The following is a 15,480-nucleotide window of genomic DNA, read 5'->3' as shown; positions in this document are numbered from 1 at the left end:
CCCCGCGCTCTTCTCCTATAACCCCTCCTTGCACATCCTCCCCCCTCACCCTTCCTTGCGCGCCCCCCTGCGCGCCCTCCCTCCTCACCCCTTTGCTCTAGCTCCTCCCCGCGCGCCCCCCTGCGCGCCCTCCCCCCGCACCCTCCCTGCTAACCCCTCCCCGCGCGCCCTCCCTCCCGCACTCTCCCGCTCCTCCGCCCCGCGCCCGCCTCCCGCACCTCCGCCCCGCCCCGGCCCGCCCCGCCCCGAGCCGCGCGCGGGGCCGGGCGGGGAGCGCCGGGCGCAGTCGGGCCGGGCGCGCGGCGGAGCGGCCGCGCCTTCGCCGAGTCCCCGGGAGGGGGCAGAGCCGCCCGGAGCCGCCGCGGCCGAGCCCAGAAGCGCGCGGGCGGGCGGGTTCCCGCCGCCCTGCTGCTGCCCGACGCCCGGCGAGCGGCCGCGATGGGGAAGGGGGCGCGGGCCCCCCGCCGCCCGCCGGGACGCAGCCCCGCGCTGCCGCTGCTGCTGCTGCCCGCGCTGGCCCTGCTCGGAGCCGCCGCGCCAGGTGAGTGCCCGCCCGACCGCTGCCCACCTCGCCCCCGCGTCCCGGCCCGCCGGTCCCGGCGTCCGCCCCGCGCCGCGCTCACGCGTCTCCGCAGCTGGCACTTTCCGCACGCGCTCGGCTGCCGGTCGGGCACGCACCGAGGCGGAGGGAAAGTCGATCCCGGAGCCCACCAGCCCCGCGCCGGCTCCGGCTGCAGGGCTGCGGGGTTGCGGGGCTGCCTGGTGCGGGGCTGCAGGGATGCCGGAATGCGGGCATGCAGGCGCGCGGGGATGCGGGGATGCCAGGATGAGGGGATTCAGGGGTGCAGGGATGCTGAGGCGCGGGGATGCTGAGATGCGGGGATTTGGGGATGCGGATGCCAGGAAGCGGGGATGCAGGTCGCGGGGATGTGGGGATACAGGGATGCGCGCCGGGGCCGCGCGGGTCTTAGGCTGCGGAGAGAAGCGCGCGGACGCGGGGGTGCGGCCAGCTCCGGGGCTCCTGCTGCTGCTGGTCTCTAGGCAGGACCCCGGGCCCGCGCTGGGACCCTCCAGCCCCAGCCTGGTCGGGCCCCTGGGCTGCGCGCGCCGGCACACCACCCTCTCCCCTCTGCTGGCCAGACCGAAACTTTGAACAACTGCTCTGGCCCGTGACCCGAGCCCGGAGCTCTTCACGGGCGCCCGCCGGCCACTGCTGGGACCCTCCTGTCCAGGCTTTGAGGCCCCGGGCCTCGCGGGGTCGTCTCAAGGCTCCGAGCCCTAAGGAGAAGGTCCAGTGAGGGTCCGGAGAGGGAGGCGCCCCGCCCAGTCCCTCAAGTTTGAAGTGAAAACGGCCCTTTGGAGCGTTCGGCATCGGGGAGTGGACGGGAGGGAGAGGCCAGCCTTGGCCCAGGGCTGGCGCAGAGCCCGCGCCCCTGTTTTCGGGTCCCCGAGGTGACCGCAGCCTGCGGGGCCGGGGGTCGCCTTTTCTTGCGGTTTGCGCGCCCTGCTGCGCTCATGCCAGGGTGATTCGGAGAGCGGAGGGGAGCCAGGTCGCCGCCCCGCGCCGCTGCGGTGATGAGCTTTTGGGTGCTGGGGGCCCGCGAGCGCAGGAGGGTGTGCGGGCTGGGCGAGGCTGCGAGAAGCAGGGTCGTTACTTGGGGAGGGAGATCCCTGCTTGCTCCTAAGTACTGCCCGTCGCTCCCCACCCCGAGTCCGCCCAGTTTCCTTCTGCTGCCGCGGGCGCATCACCCTCCTGACAAAGGCCTCTCCCTTGCCATTCCCTGGCTCCTCTGCGCGTCTCCAGACCGGGAAGTTCTCCGGAGCCAACCTAGAGCGCTTAGAGTTCCGGCGTTTGGAAATTTCAGTGAGCAACCTGATGCTTGGTGGATGGTGGGATTTGCTGCTTGGGGCGAGTGAAGGAGCCTCCATGGGCGAGAGTCAGCGGGGGGCGAGGAGCTGGCGGGAAACGGGAGGGGAAAGACAAGTTCAGGTCCCTTAAGATGGGGAGCGGGAGAAGAGGGATCCTGCTGAGGGTTTATGCCAGCCAAATTGCAAAGGCTGGCTAGGAAAGGGGATCAATAAGATGCTCAGGCAGGACACGGTAAGTGGATCAGTGCTGGAGGAACAGGGGAGAGACTCAAGCACAGAGGAACAGAAGCTGCGGGAGTCACGGTTTGTGCTCCGTCCTCGTCGGGGCAGACGCAGGCAGAGGCTGGGGATCCAGCCTGCTCCTCCGGTCTGAGGAGGAATCTGCAGTTTTCAGCTGGGTGTGCGCTTTTAGGTTTTTTTTTTTTTAATGGATTTTTTCTTCTTTTTTCAATCCAGGCACTTGATTTACAAAGTCACAGGTAGTTGAGTTTTTGGACTCCCTCCCTCTATCTTGCTCTCCACAGCCACCACCAGGCCCCCTCCCGCCACCCGCCCTGCACCTACCTCTCCAAAGGCAGTTTTCAATCTGGTTGTTGAGGTTGGGGCTCTTGCTTTCAGTGCTCCTGCTATTCAGAGACTTTCCTTGCCGAATGGCTGGACACTCAGAACCTGGTTGTTTTGGCCCTTTAATTTCCTTTCTCCACTTCTCTGCACTAGAATAGTAAGGAGGAAAACATAATATCTTTTGCTCCTTTGAACTTTCCTTGTGTTCAAGACTTAAAGATGGGTGCAAGCTGTTTTTAAGCATGAAATTCCATGTGCACATATGATAAGAACGTGAATGTAAGAAGTTTATAATGTGGATGAAGTTTCTACTGTGATCATAGAGAGGTGTAAGAAAAAAATAGGTTAGAAATGCGCTGCTTTTGAAATAGTCGAGAAAATGACAAATGTTTAAATTTAAAAAATGCTAGAAACGGCATTCCTTGTGAGTGCAATTCCTTTTGTCACTGTGGTTCGAAGAAAGACAGCAGTCATTTTACTCAGGCCCTTAGGAGGCTTCAGAGCTCAGGTGTCAGCTTTCTCCTTCCGGACTCTGCCTTGGTTGTGTAAGGGTTACTGGCTCCTGACTCCAGGAAATCTGTGGCATATCTGACTAAGAATGCATGATTTTAGGAAAAGGGAGAGAGTGCACACCCTACGTGTAGGCTTACACTTTGGATCAGTCCCTCAGAATGAATGTCCTCCTGTTTTGCAACTGGTTTGTTCCTGGACTACAGAGCATTAATTTTCTACTTATCTATCGCTCACAGTCTTATGAGTGCTAACACCAGGTGCAGAACAGAAAGTTACTAAAGGCACTGATCATAGTGGGGTAAGTTCCTTTATAACTAGTTAATTTAGAATATTACTTTTAGAAGAAAAATGCACACCTCCATGAATTTGTACACTTAGTTTATTATTATAAAAAATTGGCAAGAAAAATCGCTGAATTTCATTGCTGTAGTTTTTCCGTTTTAGGGACTGAGTTTAATTAGTGAATTCAGATTTTGCAATAATTAAGCTAGTTTACCTTTGTTTAGAAAGATAAAGTATTGCTGTCTCATTTAGGGTGGCTTATAAAGGCATCAAGGAAGAAACTTTACAAACTCAATGAATGCAAAACCACTAGGTTGTGAGCATTGATTGGCTCCTGGCCGCCTGGGTCTTGCATACTGGAAATTCAGGGTTCAAAGGAAAAGGTCCCAGGCATCTCCTTTTGTGCCCTGGGAACTGGTTGTCCGCAGCAGAATTCATACTGATCTTTTTAAAGTAACCCCCTGAGGACATGGAGGAGGCAGATTTCCACTGGGCAGCTGGCAGGATCCTGGAGACTTCCATTTCTCCGCTTGACTCTCCTTCTCCGCTGTGTACTCCATCAGGCCCCAACCGCTTTGAGCAGTTCCTGATCTAGGCCAGGGCTTTCCTGGGGCAGCAGAGGGAGTCGCTTGAGGAGGAAGCTTTGGAGTTAAAGGCAGCCACCACATCACAAAGACAGCCAGCAAGGTGTGGGGGTGGGGAGCCAGCCCAGTTATTCTGCAAGTTTTGGCTTATACTTTTTTCCCTCTTAGTTTGACTGGAATTTGCAGCAGTCACTGACAAATCTGTTCGCATTTCCACACAAATTAGACATGTACTAGACTGTTGAATAGCATATGGCATTCGAAGTCAGCTTCTTTACCAGCAGTTAGTGTGCACGTATTCTGTCCTGGATTTTTCCTGTTTGTTAGGGACACAAAGTGAAGGGAACCATAGTAGGTCCTCAAGAAAATAGACTTTTAATTTTATAGATATCATTGACTTTCACGTACTTTCAACATTCAAATGGCAAAGATGCTAAGCCTTGTGGGGGTGAGTGGTGGAGGGTTTCTTGATGGCTCTGAAATACCACACAGGGTCATTTAAAGCTTGACAGTTTGCTGGTCAGTGAATACCTTTTCTTTTTCTTTCTTTCTTTTTTTTTTTTCTGGAGGCTTCCAAGCTGATCTCAGAAGGTCCTACAGCCTTACAGGAAATGCCTTACTTTTAAAAAAAAATCATGATACCACGATTAACCAATGCAGTTGTTTCAGACACTAGATGCTCTGACCCAGCCCCCGCTCCGCTGTGCCGTCCCTCCCCAGGCTCCCAGTGCCTCACCCACCACCCCACCTGCCCCCTTGCTTTGGGGAGGAACGGTGTGAACTGCTCTTCACCTAGTGCAACCCCTGATTTGTGTCTAGCCAGTCAGTTACCTCTCTGGCTGACCGGGGTTACGTGACTTGGTTTCTCTGTGTCTCTGGTATTTTCAGATAGAAATGGAAGATAATATACTCCATAAGTCCTATTAGTATGGAAGCATGAATACGTGTAAAATGCCTATTTTATCTTAAATGTTTTACTTTTTAAAATGTTGGGTCCCATGGGCGCTGTGGTATACAGACTGTCATTGGTCATATTTAAGGTAGACCCTTGGCTCCCAGCTTTGCAAAGCCCTGACAAAGAACCCAGGATTAAAGGAATTAAACGCAAACACTCTGGGACCTGGTCTTGCAGGTGTTGCATCTCCACAATGCCCACTTGGGCAGTGCCCGGGCAGGGCCTGACGCGTCACACACCTGGCAGGGCTCCTCCTCACCCGCCCGCCTGCCTTTCTGCTCGGGAAGGAGCCGGGGCCGTAGGAAGCCGTGGCTCTTGTGTCCTGGACCGCAACTCTATTCCTGACTCTGTCTCCGCCATGAGTATGGGAAGTAAACTCACAAAGTTGTGAATACCTCTACGGGGGAAAATGTCAATTTCTGGTTTTGAAAAAGTACTTACAGAAAAGATCAGATTTTATTGCAAATAAGCGTGGATCTTCCTAAAAATGAAAAGGACACACGTGGAGAAAGGTTATAATTGAACGTGTATTGAAATAAAACGAAGAAAACTACACGCACTTGAAGACAAGCAAATTGACAAAGTCTCTCATAGGTCTAAGTCATATTTGCAATAGGAAGTTTTAGACTCACGATTTAGAAAAGTGTGGATAATTAAGCCAGAGGCTCTGAAACTTATTTGGCCTAATGCCCCATTATCAGAAAAAAAATCATTTAGTATTTCCCCAGGGAAATGTATCTTAAGTCACTGAAAGAAGGAAAAGTGTCCTTTAGTTGCACCCTAGGCTAATACCACACTCTCTCCCCGGTATCGCAGCATCCCTAGGGAGTGGCATCACTTACTTTGGGAACAGTGAGTGTTTCCATTTCCCTCTCTGAGTAATGATTATTGTCCTGCTTTCCTGTTTGGTGAGACTCCGGCTTTTTTTTTTCTGACAAGGTTTTATAATAAAACTAACAATGTGTGGACTTCTTGTGTCATAGAGGCTTAATACATATTTTTCCTAGAGTATTTTCATTCTGATTTTAATTTTTTTACTGTCTGGTTTTAAATTTTTATCAGCTTTTGAAACATGGAAATTCTAAGTGGCTGCGGAGATATTATAGAGGTTAAGAAATATGCCTCCTATGTGGCCAACCTCTGTTAAGGCCCTGAGCACAGAGCCAAGAGTCAGCCCCGTTAGACAAAAATCAATCACTCAATCAATAAATCTAACTTTTTAAAAGTTGGGCATCTTTTATTTTTAAAAACTACTTCTGGGCTACTTGTTTACTATGTATTTGTGAAAATTATATGACTGAAATCATATCACTTAGTTTATGGATGTTTACACTAGATATTTTACACTAGATAATTACACTAAATATTCAGTGATATTTCATTTGAAATTTTTGAAGTAGAGTATGTTTGCCTGAATCATATTAAAATGCTATTGTTTAATACAACTGCTTCATTTAATTTTGCTATTAAACAAGGAATACAATAGTTGAGTAGCTTGCACTTTCTCCATTTTAAATATGAGCCATCTCTGAATTATTTTTGGGTTTTGTTTTGTGGGGGGGCACACCCCAAATGTTCAGGGTTTACTCCTAGCTCTGTGCTCAGGGATAACTCCTGGTGGGTCTTTAGGACCATATTTGGTGATTGGGATCAAACCAGGGGCACCTGCTTTCAAGGCAAGAGCCTTGCTTTCTGTACTCTCTCTCCAGCCTCCAATTTATTGATGTTTTCAAAGAAACCATTAAAGTAATTTTATGATCTAAAAAGATCAGAATAATGAACTTTTATAAAACTCTATTTATTCTCAGAATAATTTACATTTTTTAGAAATATCTACTATATATTATGTTGCAAACAAATGCAGCTATAAAAACTGAATGTTAGAAAATACTCCTATAATTTCAGAATCAAAATTAAAGTTTTGGGTTGAAGTTGTAATGTGGTTTCTCTTTTAGAACCTGTCTGCATTCCCAAATTCTTCCTTACTATTATATAATATCATTATATAACAAAGTATTATAGGTGCTTAAAAATATCTATCCTTCTATGTAGAGCTTATAGTGTTACTACTATGACAATAATTTGACCTATAAGTGGGAATCACTTTTCCGTATGTCACTGTGTCTTTTTTTTGTTTGGGGGCCACACCCAGTGGTGCTCAGGGCTTAGTCCAGGCTCTGTATTCAGAGATCAGTTCTGGTGGGGTGAGGAGGACTCCATGGGGGTACAAGGCAGTCACCGCCCCTCTGTATTTCTCTCTGTCCCTGTGTTTTGGGTAGTGGTGAACACCATTCAACAGTGCTTTGGAGAGCAATAATGATGTCTAACTTCAGAGACACACACCAGTTCCTTAGTAATGACTTTGGGGTTGGAGAGGTGCTGACTTAGGCCAGGTGATGCTCAGGGCTTATCCTGGCTCTGTGCTCAGGGATCAGTCCTCATGGTGCCTGGGATCATGTGAGTCCCTGAGATTGAACCAGAGTCAACGGCACGCGGGACACACACTTAACCCCTATTCCAGCTCTCTGGCCCATGGTAGAGTAGTTTTGAAGATTAAATAGTCAACTTTACCTCGCAGAAGTGTGGTGAAGTGTGGGAGTGAGGCTAACCAGGTATGAATTGATCATATTGATCATATTGATTCACCTGTTCGAGTTCCTACTTTTAATGTGATGTCTCAAAATACTCGTGGAACAGATTGTATCGACTGATTAAATTTAACTTCAGAATTTCCAGCCGTGTTTATTTGAAAGCTGTGTGGAGGTAGAGTGCTCAGCCTTCATTAATCATTGTCATGAGGGTCTTGTGGCTAGTTGTGTTTCTCAGCAATTATGAGAGCTAGAAAAGGCCTCATGTAGATAAGCATGCGTGATTTTTTTTCTAACCAAGAATGTTAACCAACAGAACCCTCTTAGCACTTAGGGCTTATGTACTGAGTTTTAGCGTTTTTCAGTTTCCTATCTCCAGCATGGTGCCGCATCCACGTATTTCATCTTAGATGGCCTGAATCCAACTATCATTTATAGTATCCTTTTTCCTCCCCTTGTTTAGAAGAAAATTATCACAAATGAGCGTTCCCTTCCAATAAAGGAAAATTAGCCCTTGCACATTAAAATGAACCCAGGCATAGAGACATCTCTGAGTCGATGCTGTTTCTTTCCAAATTCAAGAATACTAATTTGTAAACAAACAAACAAACAAACAAACAAACCATAAAGGAGTGGTCTAGCTATATATTATACCATTTGTATAGAAAAGCAATAATCTAAAATTCATAATGTACATTTTCTCAGACAGATGGCTACATTTGTGGTTACATTTCCTACTTACAGGTCTAGGGGATCATGTTTATGTAGGAGATCAAAGTTGAGGGGAGTAATTTGGGGCCGTCCTTGCCATGTATTCAAATATAAACATGCATACTTGTTGCATATGTGTATGCATATATGTATATTTGCTTTGGGGGCCACACCTGGCAGTGCTCAGAGTTTACTCCTGACTCAGCACTCAGGAGCCACCCCTGGTGGTACTTAGGGAACCCTGTGGGATGCTGCTGACCGAACCTGGGTTTGCCTCATGTAAGGTAGGTGCCCTATCCACTATATAGTCTTCTAGATCATTCTAATATCTCTTTGGAATTTTGTTTTGGTTTGGGAATTCAGGGTTACTCTTGCCTCTGTGCTCAGGGATCGATCCTGACCAGTCGCAGGGAACCAAATGGGGTGCTCAGTCTTGAACCAGGGTTGACCATGTGCAAAGCCAGTGTCTAAACAGCAGTGCTATCCCTCTGTCCCCTCTCTCAAGTTTCAAAAACCTGAAAAATTCTGTCTAAAACTAGATCTAAAGGTAATCTTTAACAAACGGCATGACCTAGCGTTTTGCGTGTTTGTTTGAGGGCCACACCTGGCAGTACTCAGGGCTCACTCCTGACAGTGCTCAGGGTTCACTGCCAGCACTGTTTGGGTTACATGGGCATGTGGGGTACCTGGGACTGAACTTGGGTTTTCCGTGTGCAAAGCACGCTCCTGTTCCTCCCTGTGCCAGCTCCCCAGCCTCCAGGACCTTCGTTTTACAGAAACTAAAAATGTTGTATTGTAATACATGATTTCCGAGACCTGTTATCTTTAATATGAGCCAAACAAATGAACACACTATTAGAACAAAATTTTACAAAGGGGAAGCACTTGCAAATAACAGTAATTTAAATTTGAACTTGTACTGATGTAAAATATGATGGCATTTGAATCTGGCTTTTAATAATGGGGAAATTATATGTTTTGTCTTTCATTGAATGAGAAGTTTTCCAAACAAACACAATATAGACCCTCATAGGAAGTGCGTGGTTTAGCAAGCAACAATCTTGAAGTCTTCCTAAATAAAAGCAGTAATTATGTTGCCTGTCATTTTCTTGGGCAACTCTCCTTCCTTATGGATCTCTGTAAGATGCAGAAAAAGTCTAAACTTTCAGCGGTAGTAGGGATCAAATTCAAGCACTAAAATAATCCTAGGCTGTTTCTCTCCCGGTTTCCCCACCAGTCATCGATAGGGCATGAGCTTGCTAGGGAACAGAAGTCTGTTTCAGAAACTGTTCTCAGAAGCTGAGGAGAAGCAGCCATGTCTGCGTGATTTATTTAACACGCATCCCACTGAGATATCAGTGCAATAGGCCTTCTCAGTGGAGTCTCTCCAGACACGGAGCCTTCATCTGCATCTACTGCAATTCACCTAACCAAATAATTGGTGGAATACTGGAAAGGCATATATTTTAAAGAAGTTTAGGATTCACTTGAACTTATTTGAGCAAGTTGTGTTTGTTTGTGCAACCTAGACTTAAATAAGTGGTCTGCTAGTACGTACTATCTCAGAGTATAGCTGAACAACTTACTGTGGTATATAATATTATATTCCACTGGTGGGATATGCATTCATCTTTCAAGGGTCTTTATTATAAAATGTATTGCCATTTCATGAACTGCTATACAAGATTTATCATTTATGACAATTCCACATTGTATCTTAAATCTCACATTTACTTTAGAAATTAACTAACATTTTGCATTTGAAGACTCACATAGCAGTTCCTTAGGGATAATTTTCCATGAAAGAGTTTACTTAAATGTCATTTCATCTTTAACATAATTATAGTATGTTAAAAAGTCCTTATCCATCTATCTCATTTATCGATTACATATATATGTTGTTTATATGCAAAATATATATGTAAAATGTGGAGACCTTAGTAAAGATTATGATTTATGCACCATAACATGGTGGAAAAAATAGGATGACTATAAAAAGTTTGACAGTAGGTGGTGTTTTCCCAATAGTGATGGAGTGATCATTTTATTCAATTTATTAGAAATGATGATCACATGAAGGATAGCACATGCCATTTTTATTAGATTAAATGATTATGAAATTATTTTCTAAGAGGTTAATTTCAGGCCGGCTCTTCCTATGTTGAAGAGGTAGAGAAACAAAGAGCTCAGCACTACCCTGTGAATGGCCCTATCTGTGCCTGCTCGGAAGGCGGATGTTTGTGTGTGTGTCAGTTTGCTTTGAGAGAGTTTGCTTTCAGGCCCCTCAGTACCCTCAAAAATAGGGCAACAAGAAGGCAAGACGAAGAGGTTTTGCTCATAGGAGAGATCACAAACATAAAAATCAAAGTTAATCACCGTTTTCTGACTGAAAATTATATTTTGCTTTTTTTTTTTTGCAGAATGTGTCTTTTTCCCTCAGGCTTCCTGTCTTTCTACATATGCGCCATTGAGATGCCTTGTTCCATGTAGCTAATTTGATAAAGTTATTTGAAGCTGCTGTGATAAGAACAGGTTTTCTTCTGTCTTTCAGAAATGGGGGTCTCGCCTTTCACGGCTTCTTTCCAGCAGGGAAAGGGGCTGTTTGCCTGAGCCGCCCTGCAGCCCTGCTGGCCAGACCCGTGTGTTCACGCCGGGAATCGTGGGTCGGAGCCACATGGTCTCTGCACGAGAGCGGGTGTCTCCCTGTGCGTCAGCCGGCTCTTGGTGACCTTTTCTGTGAATTGATCGGCTGTGATCTTCTTCCCAACATTCAATGATGACGAATTTCAGCTTTTGAATAGAAAGTTTAATTTTGTCAGAATAATGACATTTTCTTAGAATCCCTAAGATGCTATATGTGTGTGGTTTTACTTTCTTCCTGAAAGCCTTGTTGGAATTAAGATAACAAACTGATCACAATGTGGAGAAGGCGGTTGTTAATGAAAGGCTATGAGGAGTTATATTCAGGATAGAAGGATGGCAGCTTCCCTGCTTACATTTGATATTGTAGTAAATGTAAGTTAATGTCAAAGAGCTTTATGATGTGTGACTATATAAATTTATATTAACCATTGCCATATGCTCCTTACATTTCTGATTTTAAAAGATGCAGGAAAAGTCAGGAAACATCAGAGGGCACTAAGGGTAAAACCCTGGACCTCATAAATGGAAATAAAACTGTTTTGTATGTTCTAAAATTTATTTGTATGCCTGTAGTACATATCATCCATTCATGGGTGCTGGATATAGGGTTTTCATATTCAAATATACACTACTGTGCCAGAAATAGCAAGGAAAATGAAAATGCCTTATGAAGTTTTGTAATTACAGGTCTAAATGCTAATGAGGTAGGCTGGCTGTGAGGCTGAATTGAAAGGTTAAAAAGAGGGTCTTAAAGATAACACTGGATTCCAGAGTCCTTGGGTTTGTTTTACATCCAGTGACAGTCACTAAATTACAGAAAGGAATGTTCAAACAACACACTTGAGAAAAAGTGATTTTTTATAGAAAGCAGCCATTTCTGCTAATAGCCAGTAACTGCATGTAACCCCACTGACATTAAAAGTCCATTAGCTAAGCCCAGTTTAAATAGCCGCTGGTGCCCTGTCAGCTAAATGGACACTGGAATTTTTTTTCTTTTTTTTTAACACAGTAATAGCGGTTCTCTAATTTTTCTGAAACTACATATGTTAAGTAAAACAAATGTCAGCTGATACTAATAGCAGGAGTGCTAGTAAACAGGCAGAGATTTGTGATGGGGGAAAAGTAACTGACTACACAGGAAGATGAGAAACGGGGCTGGGGAGAGTAAGGCAGCCTGTATCACACGGAGAGGCTGAGGTTGGCGCCCAGAAAGTGTGCCCACAGAACGGCATTTTACCCCAGCCCTCGTTTAAAGTGCTCCATTTACCTCTCTGTTGTGTCTTTTCCTTAGGCACTATTATGTTTGTAAAAGACGGGGGTGGATGCTTGAGAAGAGAAAATGGGGAGGGGGAGTAAAGAGAAACAGCTTAATATATGCTAGTGGACGTACGTTGACGACTGTGGTGATATTTTAAACCAATATTTTTGTGTGCTGTAGCACTGCACTGTAGCACTGTCCTCCCGTTGCTCATCGATTGCTCGAGCGGGCACCAGTAACGTCTCCATTGTGAGACTGGTTGTTACTGTTTTTGGCATATCGAATACGCCACGGGGAGCTTGCCAGGCTCTGCCCTGTGGGCGGGATACTCTCTGTAGCTTGCAGGGTTCTCCCGGAGGGACGGAAGAATTGTTGTTGTTTTTTTTTTTTTTTGCTTTTGGGTCACACCCGGCGATGCACAGGGGTCACTCCTGGCTCTACACTCAGGAATTACCCCTGGCTGAGCTCAGCAGACCATATGGGATGCTGGGAATTGAACCCGGGTCGGCCGCGTGCAAGGCAAACGCCCTACCCTCTGAGCTATCACTCCAGCCCCAGGGACGGAAGAATTGAACCCGGGGTGGCTGTGTGCAAGGCAAACACCCTACCCGCTGTGCTATCGCTCCAGTCCAAAGCTTGTATTATATCTCCCCTCCCCGTTTCAAGTATTTTTATGTAGAAGACAGCAAATATACTTGAATGTGAAAATAGGTGCTAAGTCCCCCTCCAAGGTACCGTCCACCACTGGCCGGGGGTGATGTGAAGCTAAGCGAGGCTGCTCAGGACGGGGAGGGTAAGAATGTGCGGGTTCAGGACAGGGTGTGGATTATCAGGGGCCCACCGCTCAGAGCACTCAGGGATTGCACGCACCTCCTTCCTCCCCGCCGGCCCACGGCAGGCCGCACCAGGGACCCCTCTCCAGTGGGCGACCCGGGTCACAGCACATACGCCTTCTGCAGGGTTTTACAACAGTCACTTGAGTTTTCATCACACTCGAGTATTTCGGACATGTACCACTCCAGCCATTTATTTATCTATGTTTAAATTTAAGTCACTTTTTATATTTAAAAAAGTCCCATATAACTCCCTTCTTTGTAGGAAATGGGACACAAGAAAGGAAAGAAAAAAAAAACAGAAAGAATAAAATGACTGCTATTTAATTTTAATAGGGTGGTAAAGATGTCCCTTTTATGTTCACAGATTTTCATACAGCCATTTCTTAATAAATTCAAGAAGTGTTCTTTGGTGTTGTTAGCTGTTTTAATTCATATCAGGCCACTCGAAAGGCTTGTTTGAATGAATTGGAAGCTTTCATGGACAGGGTTTATGCAATTAAATTCCTAAACCAAATCCCACTTACTAACAAATGCATGAGGGACTTGATGACTAATCTGGTCTTTAGTAAGAACTCAGACATTAATAACAGATGGAAATATGTCTAAGTTCGACTAGTGGGCTTTGATTTTAATTCTAAACTTACTTTAGTTTTTCTCAGACTAAAACATCTGTTAAAAGTAACTATTATCCATATGTTTTTCCTTTTGTATTGCATAAAATTTAATTCTATTCCAAGATGAAAAAAGAATGTCATTGTATTTGGCCACACACTAAATTTGTGCACATCTACAAAATTGAATTATGTTGAGAATAATAAGCTTATGTCGGATGATTAAAATAAAAGTTATTATAATTCAGAAGTTTTCTCTTAAATATCCTGTCATTATTCCATTGTTAGTTTCTTGTATAGATTTGCAAGTATATGATTTTTATGAGGAGTTGATTTTAAATGTTTTCAGTAAACATGCATAGTTGAACTTAATTGAACTTATTTATCCTCAGAAAACTTTTTTAAACTTTTTTAAAAAATAATATTTTTTTTTGGAGGGAGGCCACACCTTGTGGTGTTGGGGCTTATTCCTGGCTCTGTGCTCAAGGGTCACTTTTGGTGGGCTCAGGGGGGCGAAAGGGTGCTGGTCATGTGAGGCGAGTGCCCTACCTGTTTACTGCTGCTCAGCTTCTTTAATAATTATTCCTGTTCTGTGGGATTATCGCAATTGGTTAGAATAGGGAATGACTTTAAATTTCTCTTTTCTTCATAGCTTAATTCCATTTATTTTCATTAAAACATACTAGATATATGCATTTGTGTCATTTGGATGATTTTCTGATAAAGAATTAATCATAATTCACTGACTATTAAAATTCATAATCAGAATTACTCTTGTGACAACTAGCCTGCAGAGCTACTCCTGCCATGTTTCATAGTCTCCTGGTTAGAGCAATAAACAGGAAAATTCTAAGCTTGCAAATTGCATAAACATGAAAAATTATTGTTTCACTCTGTACTTGTGGTAGAAACATCCATGTTTTATATAAAAGAAATGTGGCTATTAACACGGTTATCAAAGATGAAGAAATGACTGTAGCTTCTACGTAAAATCCGCTGATGATGCATGTTAGTAATAGCTGCCATTGCCATTTTCTGTTCCTTTCTTTTTCTTTTCTGGTTTCTGGGCCACACTGTCAGTGCTCAGGGCTTACCCTGACTCTAAGCTCAGGGGTCACTCCTGGTGGGACTTGAGGGACCCTAAGGGGTGCCGGGATGGACGCCAGCTCTGCTAGATGTCCCTCCGCTGTGCTGTCTCTCCAGCCCATCATTGTTCTCATACTTACACCTGTGCGGTACAAGGTGTTCCATTTGACAGCACTTAAAAATCATCAAGTAGGGGGCTGGAGCGATAGCACAGCAGGTAGGGCGTTTGCCTTGCACTCCGCCGACCTGGGTTCGATTCCCAGCATCCCATATGATCCCCTGAGCACCTCCAGAAGTAATTCCTGAGCGCATGAGCCAGGAGTAACCCCTGTGCAATGCCAGGTGTGACCCAAAAAGCACAAAGAAAAAATCATTAAGTAGATTTTAAAAAGAGAACTCTGTACTGAACAGTGGGAAACTACCATATAAAGCAAGTATGTTGTCAAAACTCAAATGCGTTAAACTAATTGGTAGATTTACAAATCACATTTTTATGTATTAAATTAGATTTTAATTGGCCATTAAAACTCTCTTTGGAAGGTCAACTCATATTTGTTTCAGATTTGTGAGCTAGCAAGTTTGTGTGTGTGTGTCTGTGTGCAAAAATAGATTCATTAAAACTAGTACCTAACAAACTTCATTGGATAAGCTCATTTATAGTTTTGCTACTGTGCCTTGTCTTGTCTATATTTGTAAAGTTAAATGTAAATTGAAAGACTAGAAAATCAATATTAAAATCTTTGCATTTGTACAAACCCTTGCAACAGAAATAGAAATGATTAGGGCTTGATCAATAGTATAGTGGTAGGGTGCTTGCCTTGCAACTGGCCAGCACTGATTTGATCTCTGGCATTGCATATGGTCCCCTGAGTACTACAAGAAGTAATTCTTGAGTGAAGAATAATCAGAATTAACCCCTGAAGATCACTGGGTGTGGCCACCCCCCCAAAAAAATAAATAGAAATGATTAGCTTTCATTT

General features: G+C 45.2%; 1 protein-coding gene across 2 annotated transcripts in view; it reads left to right on the top strand.

The window, feature by feature from the left end:
* Positions 1-291: 291 nt before the first annotated feature.
* Positions 292-15,480, top strand: part of UNC5C (unc-5 netrin receptor C) — a 370,789-nt gene continuing 355,600 nt past the window's right edge. For both annotated transcript variants that reach the window (XM_055139055.1, XM_055139054.1), the window contains exon 1: positions 292-541. In XM_055139055.1, coding sequence (XP_054995030.1) covers positions 439-541 — 103 coding nt within the window. In that variant the 5' untranslated portion in view covers positions 292-438. The remainder of the gene's footprint in view (positions 542-15,480) is intronic.

This window comes from Sorex araneus, chromosome 5, assembly GCF_027595985.1.
Source record: "Sorex araneus isolate mSorAra2 chromosome 5, mSorAra2.pri, whole genome shotgun sequence".
NCBI classification, from domain to species: domain Eukaryota; kingdom Metazoa; phylum Chordata; class Mammalia; order Eulipotyphla; family Soricidae; genus Sorex; species Sorex araneus.
The sequence above is the reverse complement of the archived record's forward strand: the minus strand, read 5'-3'. Positions and strand labels throughout refer to the sequence as shown.